The sequence below is a fragment of the Sceloporus undulatus genome, chromosome 6, assembly GCF_019175285.1.
Source record: "Sceloporus undulatus isolate JIND9_A2432 ecotype Alabama chromosome 6, SceUnd_v1.1, whole genome shotgun sequence".
NCBI classification, from domain to species: domain Eukaryota; kingdom Metazoa; phylum Chordata; class Lepidosauria; order Squamata; family Phrynosomatidae; genus Sceloporus; species Sceloporus undulatus.
The window spans coordinates 97,977,119-97,994,521 of NC_056527.1; the positions used below are offsets into that span (position 1 = coordinate 97,977,119).

The 17,403-nt window shown below is 42.9% G+C and overlaps 1 protein-coding gene across 1 annotated transcript; it reads left to right on the forward strand.

The window, feature by feature from the left end:
• The first annotated feature begins 255 nt into the window (after positions 1-255).
• On the forward strand, positions 256-16,919 carry SNRNP70 (small nuclear ribonucleoprotein U1 subunit 70). The gene is made up of 10 exons (XM_042472681.1): positions 256-365; positions 4,627-4,783; positions 4,942-5,004; positions 5,823-5,877; positions 6,006-6,070; positions 6,371-6,433; positions 7,293-7,374; positions 14,201-14,302; positions 15,333-15,420; positions 16,010-16,919. Exons 2-10 carry the CDS (start codon positions 4,637-4,639, stop codon positions 16,659-16,661), a joined length of 1,317 nt encoding a protein of 438 aa, XP_042328615.1. The 5' UTR covers positions 256-365; positions 4,627-4,636; the 3' UTR covers positions 16,662-16,919.
• Positions 16,920-17,403: the final 484 nt, after the last annotated feature.

The window sequence follows — 17,403 nt, forward strand, 5'->3', positions numbered from 1 at the left end:
ACTGCAGTTCCCAGAATGCCATAGCATTGACCCATGGCTGTTAAAGCGGAGCCAAACAGGATTATTTCTGCCCTGTGGATGCTGCCTTTATGATTCATGACAAGAACACAGTCCCATCGCTTTATTATCCCTCCAACGGAGGAGGGGGGTCTAAAGGAAAAAAGCTCCTGCGGAGGATCATTCGACAGAGACCAAAAGTCCCGTCGCGGAGGATCCGGGGGGGGGCTAGGAAGCTCCCCGGGCATGCCAAAGGATCGCCGACTAGGCCAGGCGGCGGCGGGGTGGAAGGCGCCTAACGAGGGAGAAGGAGAAGAAGACAGCGGAGCCGAGGAACCCTTGCTCCCCAAAGCGAGAGGGAGCGGAGGGTGAGAGGCGGTTGCTTGAGGGGAATGCGCGAGAGGCGTTGTGTTGTGTGTATCCGAAGGGGAAAAGAAGACGCGGGTTTTGTCTCTCTTCCGGAGGCGCGTGTCTGGGGAGAGGGCCTTGGGGACAGCGGGGGGCTTATATGGGCCTGAGGGGTTTAGTGGTTTGAGTGCTGGGCTACGGCTCTGGTTCAATCCTGGCACAACACCCGCCTCTGAGTGACCTTAGGCAGGTCCACACTCTCCAGCCTCAGAGGAAGGCAAAGACAAAGCTTGCAAAGAAAAGCCCATGGCCTTAGGGTCTCCCTCAGGGGAAATGGCTTGAAGGCAACACAACAACAACAAACAAAGGAGGGGTGGGGGAAGTTGTCCAAGGAAAGAGGAGGGAATGGAGTCTTGAGCTGCCGCGGAGGATGAGAAACCCCAAGGCTGCGTGGGATACTAAAGTGTGTTATGAACGTGCCTGATTTCCTTACAGCAACCCGCAAGGTAGGCGACCACATCACAAACCCCGTGGGCCAAAGAGGACCTGAAACCGAAGGGAAGAGAGAGCAGATTCAGCGTGGTTCATAGTGTTTCAGCATTGGGCTTCCATCTGGAGTGTTCGATTCCCGCTCACCACAAAACCCCCTTGGGCCAGTCAAACTCTCTCAGCCTCAAGAGATGGCAGTGGCAAACCCTCTGAAGAAGCCAACCAAGAAAACCCCTTGGTAGCAACAGCTTCATTATACAGTCAGCCCTCCTTATACACGGTTTTATTTATCCACAGAAGGAGAAGGGAATGGCGGTGGGAAGGGATCAGTTCCAGCAGTGTCTTCTCTCCCTTTGAGGCCTGGACCAAGATGGACTGGAGGGAAGGCTCAGCTTCTTAATCTAGGCCAGGCCCAATAGAGCTGGGCCTACATCTTTCCCTCCATGGCCGGATGGCACCAGATAAACTGGAGGGAGGGCTCTGCTTCTTAGAAGGCACTTGGAAGGCAGAGGTCCAAATAGCAGTAGAACCAGCAGCTGCTTCTTCCCCATGGCCCCAAATAATCACTGTGGTCCTCCCATTCTCTCTGCTGGGGTGTTTTGCAGCAGAGCCCTGTTTTGCTCTGCCATTGTATTTAATGGGACTCAAGCATCCACGGATTTTGTTATCCACAGGGGATCCTGGAACCAAACCCCAGCAGATAACAGGGTCCCATTGTATACCACTTCATACCACCTAAGCAGTCTCTAAGCAGTTTACAACTGTAAGCTAATTGCCCCCAACAATCTGGGTACTCATTTTAGCGACCTCTTCAGAAGGATACAAGCTTGAGCTCTTTCGCTGGTATTGAACTCGCATCTTTCTGGTTTGTGAGTGAGTGGCTGCAGTACAGGTATGTAACCGCTGTGCCACCAGTGATTGCTTTGTGTTGTGTCCCTTTGAGTCATTTCTTACTTAAAAGGTTTACCATGGGTTTTCTTAGCAGAATTTGTTCAGAGGAAATTTGACATTACCTTTCTCTGAGGCTGAGAGAGTGTGACTTGCCCAAGGTCACTCAGTGGGTATTTAAAATACTGCTTCTGGAGCTATCTGGTGTGAGAAACTGACATTCATTTTCCCCAGAGCCCTTTCGCCCTTTCCCAGAGTCAGAGAGTGTGACTTGCCCAAGGTCACCCAGTAGGTTTCATGGCTGAGCGGAAATTGAGCCCTGGTCTTCAGAGTTGTAGTCCAAAGCCCAAACCACTACACCACACTGACTCGGTTTGCCTTCGGGTTGCAGGGTTGTCATAAGTCAGAAATGACTTGACACACAACAACAGCTGTGTGGGGCATGCTTTACCCTTCCTAGCACAGCTTTGTCTTGCCTTTTTTCACCTCAGAATCTGGCTGGAATCTTAAGGTGACCCAAGGGGCAGGCTAGCTGGAGAATCGTGTTTTTGAATGTTGTGAAAAAAGGAATGGGAGCCAAGCTAGCAGTGTAGGGTTTCTAAGAAGAGTCATAGAATAATAGAGTTGGAAGAGACTACAAGGGCCATCGAGTCCAACCCTCTGCCATGTAGGAACTTTCAATCAAAGCATAACTGACAGATGGCCACCCAGGCTTTGTTTAAAGACCCACCATTCTCTGAGGAAGTGTGTTCCACTGTCAAACAGCCCTTACTGTCAGGAAGTTCCTCCTAATGTTTAGGTGGAATCTCTTTTCTTGTAGCTTGATTCTATTATTCTTCCTGGAAACCCTACGTGCTTGGCTCCTTCTCCCTTTTTCACAGCATTCAAAAACATGTTTCTCCAGCCAGCATCCATTGTTCCGGGCCCTATTATCTGGAGCAGCAGAAAACAAGCTTGCTCCCTCCTAAATATGACATCCCCCTCAAGGGCTTTAGGACTGGAACACTTTCATTTGATATGGTTACCCCTCCCTGTGCTTTCTTGCCCTGCAAATAATCTATTCATGATAATACATGTGAAAATGGCAATTCTCCACTCACCCCCTGAAATGATGCACTTCTTTTGGCACCTCAAGTCCTGTCCTCTGCTGTATATATAATGAAAGCCTCTGCTACTAACCAATGTGGTTGCACTGTGGGCGCTCCATATTCTCTGGGGTTAGGTGTGCAGGACCCCCATGAAAGTGGGGGGAGGGAAACACAAATAAAAAAACTGGTTTCTTCATTTGTTTGATTTTTACCTGAAAGAACAGCTCTCTAGGAATCTTCAGCTCCTCTAGTGTGACTTCTGGCAGACATTGACCATGAGAATCACACTGGACCTAGAGATTCCTAGAGAGAAGATATTAATCAAATCCACACAAGTCAAAACTGCAAATGTGGAAGGAAAACTAGTTGGGAAAGGATTTGGAAGATCCTGGGTCATTTTCCCTTGAACCATAAAGCTCACTGGGTGAATTTAGATTAGACACATGCTGTTGCTCTATTTCTCTCATCCTGACCTACCTGATAGATTTGTTTTAAATATAAAGTGGAGGGAAGAAGAGCCATGTACATTCATGCGAGCTCATTAAAGGAAAGGAAAGACATAAATGTAACAATTTGCAGAAGTAGGGTTCCAGAGGAGAAGTTCTTGGTTGTTGGTTCAAAGTTCAGTATTTTACAATATGACATTTATCTGCTCAGCAGGGAGGGAGAGAGATTACCTTTTCAAAGGTTGCATTTTTGCATCACCTTAGTATTGCTAAGAAATTAGCCTTGCTAAGCAAATAGCTTATGGCCATAAGCAGTTGCTCACAATACAGTCAGTATCTTATGGGGAAAACTGTCTAAATTTGGTAAGTTATACAGATCTGCATCTTAAGAAAATGCATTTTAAAATGTGCACAAATTTCAGTATGGGAAGAAAAGAAAGTCTCACAACCCTATACAAAAACCAGGGCAAAAAGACAATGCAAATGGAGTTTGGAGAAACTCAGCAAAGTCATTACTTGCTACACAGCTATTGCGCAGAAGTAGTTGCTGCAAGTTGAGTTTTCTGTGTTGCCATTGTGCATAGGATTACAGTCTTAGCACTATACTATATACTAGAATGGTGTAGTATAGGCAAAACCATATATGGAGAAAGAGAAAGCTGTTATGTTTTAAGGGTGCCAGGGATATTAGATTAAACACAATGAGATTTACTTCTGATTAACATGCAAAGGATTGCACTGCAAGTCCAGCACTTACCTTGCTTGGGTAGGACTGACTTTTTGACCAGAAAGTGCTTACTATGGCCTGTTACAGACTGCCAAAATAAAGCTGCTTCGGGTCTCATTGGAGGTATGCTATTTAAATGATGCATGGGTCCTAAGAGTCTGGAGGTCGCGCCAAAGCCACACTCCATTTCTAAGCACTGGAGTGCAGCTTTGGTGCAGCTTCTGTATTCTTAGGATGCATGCAGCATTTAAACAGCATACCTCCAATGAGACTCGAAACAGCTTTATTTTGGCAGTCTGTAACAGGCCTATCTCTCTGGCTTTGCAATGTAAGAATGTTTTATAACTGAATGTGGATTAGTATTGTATCCCCGAATTCAACTTTCATGGCTTCAAAATATTCCCAAAATATATAAATTTCAAAAAGCAAACTTTGATTTTGCCATTTTATTTAAGGGACACCATTTTACTATGCCATTGTATATAATGGGACTTGAGCATCCATGGATTTTGGTATCCATGGGGTGGTGGTGGTCCTGGAACCAAACCCCAGCAGATACCAAGGGTCCACTGTAAAGGGTAGATTTTTCTCTTGTGCCCTTGCCCTGTTCTCTTATCCATCTGTTGGTTTTCTTGTATAACAGATTTCTCAACATGACGCAGTTCCTACCCCCAAATTTGTTGGCGCTATTTGCACCCCGTGATCCTATTCCTTACCTGCCTCCTTTGGAAAAACTACCCCATGAGAAGCACCACAATCAACCCTACAGTGGCATTGCTCCCTACATCCGAGAATTTGAGGTAGGTACTTCAGTTTTGGCCTGGCTTTCTCAGGCTTGAGTAATCTGCTTGGACAGTGCTTAGTGTCTTCCTGTTGTGTCAGATGGTTTCTTATTGCTTTGTCTGTCTCCTTGATTACCTGTTGAGGGTCATTTATTTAAAAGATACTTTCTTTTCAGGACCCTCGTGATGCTCCTCCACCTACTCGTGCAGAGACCCGAGAAGAACGAATGGAACGAAAGGTATGTATAGTGAGCAGGATCAGTTGGGTTACAGCAGCGATCCAAAATTCTGATCCAAAACTCTTAGATTGCTTTTGAGAATAAAATGGGTTATATCCTTAGTTGTGTGTTAGTAGCCTTTAAAAAGGAAAAGAAGCCGAGGTGGATGTTTCACGTGGGTTTCAAGAAGCTGGATTTCTGTAGGTCATAGATGCATAGCATTTTTGTTTTGTTTGTTTATTTAATTTCTATACCATCTTTCTCCCAAAAGGGGGGACCCAAGGTGTCTTGCAGATAAAATAGTTTAAAAATATTAAAATAAAAATGTAAAAACAATTAAAATCATCAAGGAAAACAGTATAAAATTACAAAAACATACAAAAGGTTTAAAAAAAAAACTAGGACACACACCTTGCATAAAAGCCTCCTTGATGATTATATATTATATATTGTTGTGTTTTGCTTTTGGTATCCAAAGGAAGAATAGATGCAAGTGCTTCCCATTCTTTGTTGGGAAGGAGCGGAGAGTTTTATTTCTATCTCCTCATCCAATGTTGTAAGAGCAGTCTTTATGAGGATACCTCAAGGAAGGAGTGCAGAGAGGGCTCTCTATTCCCTTCTTCAGTGATCCTGATATAGATCATTCTTCCCTCACTGCTTGCAACAATTCAGAGAGAGAATTCTGTGTGAAAGTGATGAGATGGTGGGGATGTGGTTAGGATATCTGTGTGGAGCCACAGTTGAAATCCTAGGGAGCTGTAGCTATGTACCTCTGCTTTAGTCTAAAAAGAAGATAAACATTACTGACTTTTCCCCCCCTCTGGCCTCTTTCCTTACAGAGGCGAGAGAAGATTGAGCGTCGGCAGCAAGAAGTTGAGAGTGAGCTGAAGATGTGTAAGTTAGGGAGAATGGCAAGTTGTGGGAAGGAATGATTAATCACATATTTTCCCTACTTTATTTTTGCTCTTTTTAAATTACTCTCAGTGGTTTTAATGTTTCTGGTACCTTCTTTTTCTTATTAGGGGACCCTCACAATGATCCCAATGCTCAAGGAGATGCCTTCAAAACACTTTTTGTGGCCAGAGTTGTAAGTGATTAACTTCCTTTTTCTTCTTGCCAGTGCTTTACTTAAACCAGTGGTGGTGGGCACACGCACCATCGCCCCAACACAGAGTTCACTAGAGTTTGTCACTAGAAATCCAGAGGGCCATGACACTTTGTGATAAATAAGTGGGTTTTGGGTTGCAGTTTGCGCACTTGGTCTATAAAAGGTTCTTCATCACTGACTTAAACAATTTCTTTTGTGGTTCCAGGAGGGCTAATAGCTTCATTTTCCCCCCTCTGGTATCGTCTCTGTTTTCTCATATGGATTCCAATTATCTTGCAGAACTATGACACAACAGAATCCAAGCTGAGGAGGGAGTTTGAAGTCTATGGGCCTATCAAAAGAGTAAGTAGGGATATTTTGGATCAAACATCCACACAGTAACTATTTTTTCTGTTTTTCATGAGTTTTTTGAATACAGTCCTCGCCACATTCCATGGATTTCCCAATATATTTTGCATACCTGTATTGTGCTGAAGGGGAAAGTGTGACCGTTCAACCCTGTTTCCTCGAGAATGCACTACTCACATACCTAGACTAGATCACATCACTGTTTAGCTTTTCTTTTCCAAGAGACAGAATAGTAGTTAATTTTTTTTCTTTCTTATATGGTCATTTTCTGTTTTATGTCACTGTTATACATTTAAATATATCTGATTAGAAGTACTGCACATGTTCAGGAACTTCATTTTAGTTCTAGACAGTTTCTTGTAAACAGAATCTCTTTAAGCTTCTACTTTTCCACTACCTTCCCTCTTGCTCACCTATTTTTTGTAAGCTGATTGCATTTTGGTACTGGTTAGGGGGGCAAGCGAGGTGTAAGCAGCCAGTTTGAGTGGGAGAGTGGGGGAAATCTCTTTCATCTCCAAACACATTGTAAATCTACGAGGGAGATTTCTGAAGAATTTTCACTTGCAACAGAATGTTTAGGCTTTCTTCATAGAAAATGAGGGGCAGTCTTTCTATATCATTCAAGCATCCTTTTGTGAAAATGTCCCTCAAAATATATGGTAGTGAGTAAGCTTAACCAAGGAACTGGGAGATGACACTTCCTACTCTCTTTCTGCAGGTGGTCTCTAAGTGATGGGACCCCCCAAGACAGTGATGTATTTAGATTCAGGGGAAGCGTGCTTGGCACCTGAGGGATATGGGATTTAAAATGGCCGTATCTTAACTCTGTCCACTACTGGCAATTCTTTTTCAGATTTACATGGTGTACAATAAACACTCCGGAAAGCCACGTGGCTACGCCTTCATTGAATATGAACATGAGCGTGACATGCACTGTAAGTACAATCTTTTTCTGGGAAGTTTTTATGTCTATTTGTGTGTGTGTGTGTGTTTTAAATTAAATTCTTATTATAAAAGCATGTTTCTTGTAAAAGGTTCATTAACTTTTTAAAGCCCTTGAGCTATTCAAGGACTTAGGCTCCCCCTTGCAGGTAAGTACAGTGTAGGGGGAGCCTGGCTTGGTTTGATGAGCACCCAAGTTCCGTTAATCTGTCCCTTTTCAGTTTCCAAAGGGACCCTTCTAAATACCAAAATAGAATCCAGAAGGGAAGAAGCTTTTACCCCCTTCTCTGCAAATTCTGTAATTCAAGTTGAATTTGGTATTGGGGTTCTTAGCTTAGTTTACATAGGATATATTTTTGGGGAGTGCCACTGCTTTTTCTTTGTGTTATTGTAAAGAGCAAATTAACGTAGCTAGGGTGCTACATTGTAAAATGTGTGCTAAAATAACAGGCAACAGTTCAACAACTCCCCTCTGTACCTTGTGTTTGGGAGGGCAAAACCCTTTACGCAGAGGGTGGGGACTAGTTATGCCAGTATCCTTTTGGGGAGGCTAGAGTTGCTGCTGAGACATAACAGTCATTATAAGGGCTGCCCCCACCCTCTGAACTGTTGCCCATCTCCTTTCTGTTAACTTGTTTTAAGAGGGAGGATAAATGCTGTGAAGAAGTTGTTCTTCTAAAGCAATTGTAACTTTGACCTGAAGCTGTGTTTTGAAAAGATGCTGTTGTCGAGAGGCGTGTTGTGAGCGGGGTGTATTAATTCTGTGTTCTTATTGTCACTGCAGCCACCTTTCTGATGGCTATTGCCACTGCTGGCTTGCAGCTGATCCTTATGCTTCCCCTTTACAACATCTCATTGTATGGTTGGTATAAGGGTTTGTATAATTGGTAAGAAACCTCAGTACCCAACACTCTTCTATACACAAGCCAGGTCAAAGACAGATGCTAGGAAACATGGATTAGTTAGTGGTGGAGGGAAGGATGGGTGGGGGGAGTCTGTTTCTTTTCTGACTTCTGTGCTGCTCTCTTGCTGTATAGAAGGGGAAAGAGAAATATGTTGCTCATTCCATATTTTTGGCCCTATATCTTCCAGTGTGAATTTAATGGGAGGGAGGGAAGAATAAGTTGGCCCTCTCCAGTAGGGCTCAAATATCCTGAGTGAACCCTCCCTCTCCAAGCCACACATGTGCCATTTATCGTTTCTGCAATCTCTGGGGCCAAGTTAGGGACTGTTAAGCAATGCAGAGAAAAATAGAGTTAAGCTTTTTTCCCTCTTCTCTGCTCCAAACAAAATTAGTGTGAATGAATGGGAACATTTTTAATTTAATACATCAGGCTACATTGATTAAAGTTATTGCTAAAACTTGACCATTGGCCCAAATTGAAATAAATCATATTATTTCGGTCATTTGCTTAAACTCTTCATGAGAATGCAAATTTTCAATTAGTAACAATTTAAAATGTTCATTTAATTATTTAGGATAGTTTAGAGTTGATCTGGGCTTATGCTATTTGAAAATGGAGGGGAGAAATGCTAAAATAAACCATCTCAACCACTCCAGCATCTATAAAAATAAGTTGCTTGAAGCATATTAAGGTTGTACTGCAGTTTAAGAGAGCCAGTATAATGCAGTGGTTTGAGCCTTGGACTATGAATCTGGAACTCAGGTCCAAATCCCCACTCAACGATGGGGTGACCTTGGCAAGTCACACTATCTCAGCCTCAAAGAAAGGCAAAGGTAAACCCTCTCTGAATAATTAATTATTAATATTTATTTATTTATTTATTCCCCGCTCTTCAGCCAAAAGGCTATCAGAATAAATCTTGCCAAGAAAATCCTGTGGTTGTCTTAGGTTGTAAATGACTTGAAGGCACTCAACAACAACTGCAACTTAGCTGTTGCCTGGTCATTTGTGGTCAGGAACAGTTACCTTATATGTGTCTCCAGTATAGAATGAATAGAGACATTCACACATTTGCCATAGTATTTACTTGTGCTTTTAATTGTACATTATACTCACTGCACACATGACTTTTTAATCTAACTATCTCACCTCAGAGATATGCTGGTTCTTAGATTATTAAAGATTTGTGTATATAGCCTCCATAGCTCTGGCTTCTTGAAAACAAGATGGCAAGGAGACTTTGCATTTGACTGTGTCCTTGCTGTTCTTGGAACACACATCCGGACTAGGTTTACAGAAGTGGTAGTGGAGGAAGTAATTGGCAACAGCTTTTGTAAAAAGTGTAATGGTATGACTGGGTTTAAGGAATGAATCAGCCATCTTTTTAAGAATTACTTGCCTAGCTGTGTTAAGGAAAATAAACTTTACACCAGAAAAGGCCCATGAGCCTGTCTTCCTTGAAATGGAATAAAATTGTGGTTTGAGGAATGGCGCATTCTTACCCATTATATGGATAGCTGAGTCAAGGACAATCAGTGTAAACACAAATTCCATTTCAGACGTTGGCTTTTGTACAAGAAAGGTCTTTGTTTCTAGGCAAGAAATTCAGCGACTAAAATATTTTACCAAGAGCATCTTTGGTCAGACTTGATGACAAGTGTTCTCTGGTAAATGCTTCTAAAACTGCACAAGCCCTGAGTGGCTGATGTGTGTTTCTTGGGAGGGAGTTGATACTTTTTTTTCTGTGCTCTTGGACTTTCTCTTGGTAGGAAACAGGACTGAGGATATTTGAGCTCTGCTTTTAGTTAGGAAACTGATGGGAAGTTTGGGTAATTAGCCAGACTTGGGGCACAAAGGTTAGATAGATGGAGTATTGTGGTTACCCCTGGCATGCTTGCCAAGGCCAAAATGGACCTTCAAGTGGAACACGATTGGGAAGTCTGCCTCAACAGAGGTTCTGAATCGTTGGTCCCCTGAAGTGGGTTTTAAAATACACAAAGGCAACCATACCACTGTTGCTGGGTTCCTAACTACTGCTAGAGAGGATAGTTCAGATACATCACACATTCCTTGCTGTTCTTTCTTGTTATCTTCTTTTCTGTCTGGCTCCTTTAGCTTAGTTCTTTCAGTTACCTAGTATTTGGAGCTGTAAACCCTGCCTGATGCAGGCTGTGTAGCTAGGAATGTTAAAAGGGAGAAGGGTTAAAATCCAGAGTTTTGCCACTCTTTATAGGTAATGAGAAGGACACATTATACCAGAGGACTTGACACATTAGACTTGGGGATTTAAAAATCAACTAAGAGTTCAGATGGAGCCATTCTGAAAGGTTTTTTGTTCAGCTTGTCTTTTGCAAGACAATGTCTAGAGTGCCATCTAGCCTTTTATTGCTGCTTTTGACAAACTGAAGGCTGATGTGCATCTCTTCTCCACCTTGGCTTTGCTGTGGGGCACTGTTGGCTGGATTGGTAAGCTAATTAAAAAAACAAACCTTGCCCTTGAAGCTTAAGTCTTCACTTCTGAATCTAAGGGAAGTAGAGAGAAGTCCTGTCCTTGGAATTTCTTTTTGGTAGCATACAGGAAAGGACAGGGCATCTGTGAGTTTATTGTTGGAGCTGTGAGAAGCCTTATGAATGTAGGCAATGACACGTTTTCACTGTTGGCTCACTGTGGGACTTCATAATCACTAAAAGTCCTTCCTTGGCCTTCTAATTTTCTGAGTTTGCAACCCAGACCAAAATCCTAGCTATTCTAAATTCTGATATGCAAATCAGTTTTACTTACAAAGAGACGGATGTTAATTTTTTTACATAGCCATCATGCCACATTCTTGCATATTGATCTGTTTTCATAAATGTGCCACCCAATAAAAGTTATGATGGGGTACAACCAGTGGAAATTACACCATTTTTCCTCAGTGTTTCTACCCCTTGTTAATTAAGTGTGAGATTATGGAAGCAAGAATTTTAGGAACATCTCATGAGATTTTGGAATTTTAAAAAGAAATACATTGTCTCATCCTCTGGAGGTCAGGATTGCTGACCTCTCCTACAAAGGATGAGCATTTACAGGTCCAGTGTAGCACTGGAAAAACTTTGAATTAGAGAACTTAAGAATCATTTGTGGGGTATTAGAAAGAGTTTATATAGCCACTTTTCATTCCCAATTATAATATATCATAATTGCTTTAGGTGAGTTTTCCCCTCATGCTAGACAATATTGTTTATTCGTTAAAAAGCCCCTGATGTCCCTTAGAAAAGTGGCAGGGCTGTTGTGCTTAAATTATAAAATGTCTGCCCAAAATAAGGTGCATACAGAGAGTGGTCTCAGGTAAGCAATCTCTGACTTGCCCAACCACGGACTGAATCTCTTCATTGGAAAAAGCCCAGCTTCGTCTCCTTACAAAGATAAAACAGTCGTGAACATGTTGGCCAGGGACTGTACCCCTTCCTGACTTGGTCCAGTGACAGCCCTGTCTGGAAATGAGCCATGAGACTAATTTGAGAGGCTATGTTTATAAGAGATGGTGGTCTTTCTTCGTGCCCTAACATCCAGACTGAATGGCTGCTGATTCTCAGCATGATGGTTGGCTTCAAGGCCCAGGATGACATCTTGAACCAAGTTTGACTTGATGACCTTGTTGGTTCCCATCTTCCAAAATGCCCTTTTAGCAGCTGATAAATCTCCAGTGTTTTTTTTTTAATGGAGATGCAGATTGGAAAGTGTTGGAAAGTGCATCTTCCATCAAAGAAACTGATTTCTGGACTTCGTTTTTTTTAAATCCAAAGCTTTCCTGAGTAAGTCAAAATGGATGGAAATGTTTTGCCATGATTACAAGTTAAAACCGGTACCTCTTTCCCCCATGAAACATTTTGCTTGAGGTGGATAGCTTCTGATTTTTTCCCCTGGAGTAATATTCCCCCCCCCCCAACAGCATATGTATGATAAAAATGTTCCCCCAGTTTCCTGCCACTGCTGTTTTATTGCATACAGAACATAGAACGTGGCAAAGGGAAGAAAATTCTAACATTTTTGTTTGCATACACATGTAAAGAGAGAAGTTCTCTCCTGCCTATCCCCCCATATATTTGCATGAGGAAAATGGTTTTATCCTTTCCCTCTAATATGTAGTTTATGCATGTGGATGAACCTTGTCTCTTAATTTTTTTGTGGTTTTTCACAAAAGCAAATATTTCCCTTCATTTTTCCTCTAAAAAACAGCTGTATACACTGTGTTTTTTCATTCCAGCCCAGTACGATTAATTGGCAGTTTGATTTTGTTTTCTTGTTTAAATACATACTTTCCCCCCAGAAATACAAGATAACAATGAGATTTTTTTTAAAAAAAAACAAACCAGACAGATATCAGCTGTAAACAACACGTGCAGTCTTTTAATTTCATAAATGTTTAATTAAAGATGAACAGTCACCTTGGTCATTTTTAAGGACCCAATTTGGTAACTAACATTATACAGTTGGGCTGCCTGCATTTGGAGGTGAGCATGTTCTTAAAAAGAAGTAACTTGTGACATTGATGGGTTGAAGTTCTAGTAGGGCAGCCTCCTATCACCTACTGTCCTCCATATGTTTTAGATTACAGCTCACATAATTCCTGACCACTAGCCGTGCTGGTTGGGACTGATAGGAATTGCAGTTTCAAACATCTGGAAGGCACTAGGTTGTAGTGAAGCTGTAATAAGTGGGGAGAGGATGGAGGGCTGGGACCGGGCTGGTAGGGTGGGGGTTTGAGTGTCCGACTTCTGCTGCTGAGACAGGTAAGGCAGGGAAGGTCGGCTCAGCAGCTAAAATGCAAAAACCAAAATACCGCCCCAGCCGGGGGCACCCGGGCAGGGGGGAGCTGCGCCTCGGGCCCCAGCGCTAGCAGCCCGATGCAGTGAGTTTGAGGAGTTAAAAGTTGCATTGGTTTTGTAAGTAGTTTCTCCAGGTAAATGCTTTTATTTCCTTTTTACATGTTAGCTGTGCTCGCCCCACCCCTCCCTTAGCAAGTGGCTTAAGAACATTCCCTTTCCCTGGAAATTATTCTAGATATTTGCAGTGGGATAACAGCAGCAAGGGAGGGAGTGGGCTGGGACTGTTGTGGGAGGGTGCCAGCCAGTTCCCTCAGTGTTGTTACCTTTTTTTGTGTGTACTACCCTTTGTCTTCCCTGCCAAGCCTTTCACTATCTCTATAACACAAGGGGGGAAAATATGTCCCCTCCTGCTTTCCTCCCTCACCCATTTTCTTCACTTGTTTGTTTTTCAATTATTTATTTCTTTTTGTGGTAAGCACTCTTGCTTTGGGTGGGTTTTTTGGCATGGCCAATCTTGGGACTGGCTGGTTGAGGGTGTGCTACTGAAGGAACAGCAGAGCCTGGCCCACTCTGAAGTCAGCTTTGGGTAGGGAGGTGGAGGGCTTGCTTATTTGTACCCAGCCCTTTTCCTTCTGGGCAAGTGATGTATGTAGCGTGAGTGTCTTGACTGCTCAATAACCTTCCTTTTTTTGCAGCGGAGGCCAGGGGGCTGCATTATGTGTTGGAGCTGGGGTTGCTCCACAACTCATGGGATTTGTGGTGGCTTGGGTGGAAGCTGTGGCCAAGCACATCCCATGAGGTCTGCTTGCCAGTCCCATGCAGCCATTTCCACAAACATGTGGGTTTATTCTCAGCTACTTAAACTACAGCAAGCACTTCAAGTTCTGGTTTTCTCCCAGAGAACCTGAAGCTATGCTTCCCAGGCAGATGTGGAGCAATCCCTTGCCCAAGGGGTAGTGGGGCCATAGGAGCCTCCTCCCTTCAGATTCCTTTGTGTGTGGTATGTGTCTTTGGGGGAGGGTGGGCTTGTTCATGGGCACTGTGGTTAATGGCAATCCCTCTTCCCATCCCCTTCTCCCTGGATACCCCTCCTAATCTGTTGCAGCGGCATACAAGCATGCAGATGGGAAAAAAATTGATGGCAGGCGAGTACTGGTTGATGTAGAGAGAGGCCGGACGGTGAAGGGATGGCGCCCACGCAGACTTGGTAAGTGTTTGCATAAAGGCTATATTGAATGTGCTACGTGCTGCTAGTTCTTCTGCCCCACCTAAATATTGCAATAACAATAGCATTTCCCACAAGACTCCCCCCAAAAAACAGTTTCTCTGGACTACTGTGTTTTGTTCTGGCTAATTTAGTGTTGAAATTTAGTAGATGATTTAATAAGAGAAGATAAAAAGGTCTAGAATGCAGGCTAATTTTCCTGTTAGAAGAAAATTAAAGGGCAGAGTGATAGGCTTCTCTAGATTATTTCTTCTAAATATGAAAAAGCGAAGCAAGAATTGTCCACTGTAGGTTTTATCTAGAAGAAAATAGACTTGTTTAAAGAAAGCCTACTTTAGTGTTTATCTGTTTGATGGAGTATGACAGTAGAGAATTTTTTGCATAATGTTTTCTGCATGTGCTTTTGGATTAGGCTTGAAGGTACTTGTAGATTTTAGACCAGCCTTTCTTAATGTTTTTACCCTAGGGGAACCTTTGAAATTTCAGGTCTCAAATATTTTGTTTTTTGCTATCATGACCTCTTGCTGAACCCTAAGGTTCCAAGGAAATGTGATCAAAAAACCTTGCTCTAGTCCAGCAGTTCCCAACCTGTGCTCCATGGAGCCTGTACGGCTCCGCAAGTCAAAAGTGTTGGGAACCCCTGTTCTAGCCTATTGCATAAGGAAGAGATTTTCTCAGCCTAATTCCACAGTCTTAACTGATAGAGGCAATCCTCTCCACATCTCTAAGCATCCCTGCCTGTTTGTTGGGCTTGCTTTTTCTGCCAAACTGCTTAGCAGTTTGTCTTCAATGCCTTTGTGATCTAGATGCTTGGAGATGTGAACTTTAAAATCTTGTTATTTCCCCTTGGTTTTATGCAAGTTCTGTTCAAAAATATATAAATTGAAGAGCACATTCCTTAGCTAATACCATCTGAAGAAAAATGCTTCTACTTCTGATAGTGCTGAACCCATCTCCCAACAAGAGAAGAATATTGAAAAAAAGCCAACATTTCCTTACCTCTCTTTTGCAGGTGGTGGTCTCGGTGGTACCCGGCGGGGTGGGGCTGATGTCAATATTAGACACTCAGGCCGGGATGATACTTCCCGTTATGATGAACGGTGAGCTGAGCTGTGTGAGAGTATTTATTTATAAATATTTTTAAACAAATTATATCTAAAGATTTCAAAACTGAATACAACAGGAGAAGAACCAATGGACTATATTGAAATGGCAGAAGGATAAATATTCCACACGTTGGGTATTGCCACACTAAATCCCCAATTCCAGATCATCAGTTGAAGCTGAAGATAAATGTGGATCTAATCTTAATCCTAGGGATTTCTTTGGGAGGCCATGATGTGTTACAGCTATTATTATTATTATGCTTTATTTATATAGCACTGTAGATTTACACAGCGCTGTACATACAAACAATAAAATAGATAAAGTAAACCTGCCCATGGTGTACAATCTAAGAAATAATAGCATAATACATATAAATAATACATAACAATACAGGAAAGGATTCAATAAAGTAAAGCAGGCAACAAATTAAAAATGTCAAATAGTCACACAATGCAGCACAGAGGTGTTTATAGGTGCTTTATTAATTCATTGACTTACTTCAATACCATATGGCTGCAACGTTTGTGGTAAACAAAATCTGTTTATGAAGTATGTTTTAGGCTTTTCTACTGGTTCTCACAGGGATCGGGACCGTGAACGGGAACGTGATCGCCGAGACCGCAGCCGAGACAGGGACAAGGAACGGGAACGCCGTCGTAGCCGATCCCGAGAACGCCGGCGGCGGACACGAAGCCGAGAGAAAGATGAACGGAAGCGCAGCCGAGAACGCAGCAAGGATAAAGACCGGGAGCGCAAGCGCCGTAGCCGTTCCAGGGACCGCAAGCGGGATCGGGACCGTGACAGAGACAAGAAAGAGGAGCTGCCAGAAGTGGCTGAGGCTCAGCCTGATGAAGCTACCCTTGGCGAAATGGGCATAGATGGGTTGGAGGTGAAGCCTGAAGGGGAAGAGAAGGGCAGAGAGAGGGACAGAGAGAGGGACAGGGATAGAGAGAGGGATCGGCGGCGCAGTCATCGTGACAAAGACAGAGACAGGGATCGTGACAGAGAGCGTCGGCGTGACAGGGACAGAGATAGGGACCGGGACCGGGAGCACAAGCGTGACAGGGGTGAGCGGGGTGGAGAGAAACGGGAGGAGAGGGGGCAGGACAATGGCATGGGGGAGGCTCTGGAAGAGACCAGCCAGGATATGTTCCTGGACCAAGAATCCATGCAGTCTGCTGATGGCTATTTGTCCACTGAGAATGGATACATGATGGAACCCCCTATGGAATGATGAATGAAGATGCTTCCTTGCCCCACACAGCCCAGCATGGTGAGGTCCTTCCTCCCAAGCTGCCTAGCCAACAAGGCCCCATCAACCAGTTAAGATAACTGATTTTTAATTGGCTTTGTTTAGAAGGGTAAGTCTGTTTCAGTTCTGCGTGTCCAACCCCATCTCTTCTTAACATGTAACCTTCACGAGTCCCTTGTGTATTTGGATATTTTTTTTTTTCTTTAAACAAGAATAAAGTGTTGTTAATGTTTTCCCCTTTATGTGAAGTATGTCTGAGACTGACATGTTTGAAGATGAGCTTTGTTGAGATGTACAAAGAAGAACTTAGCTGCATGTCAGAGAAATTACTTACTGTTGGAATATGCACTGCTCATTTTGGAGTACTTGGAGGGAAGGGGAGAGTATATTCCTTGGAACTGAGGGAAAAAACAACATTGATTTGGGTACCCTAGAAGAATCATCATAAATGGAAGCTGACTTGATGGCAGTTATGAATAGAAAAAGGTCATCTCAGTTGAATTGGATTTGATGTAAAATATTAGAATGAGAGATATATTCTAAAGTAGACATTAGATTGGGTTACAGTTAAGGTGGGCAGAAGAGATACTGGTCAAGGAGAACCCTTGCAGTCTTCAAGGCTATACTATATGCTGTGCTCTAAGAAACAGGTCCTATGCATAGCTAATACAAATCCTATGTCAAAAACTGGCTAACTTCTATATCTTGTAGAAACTGAAAACAT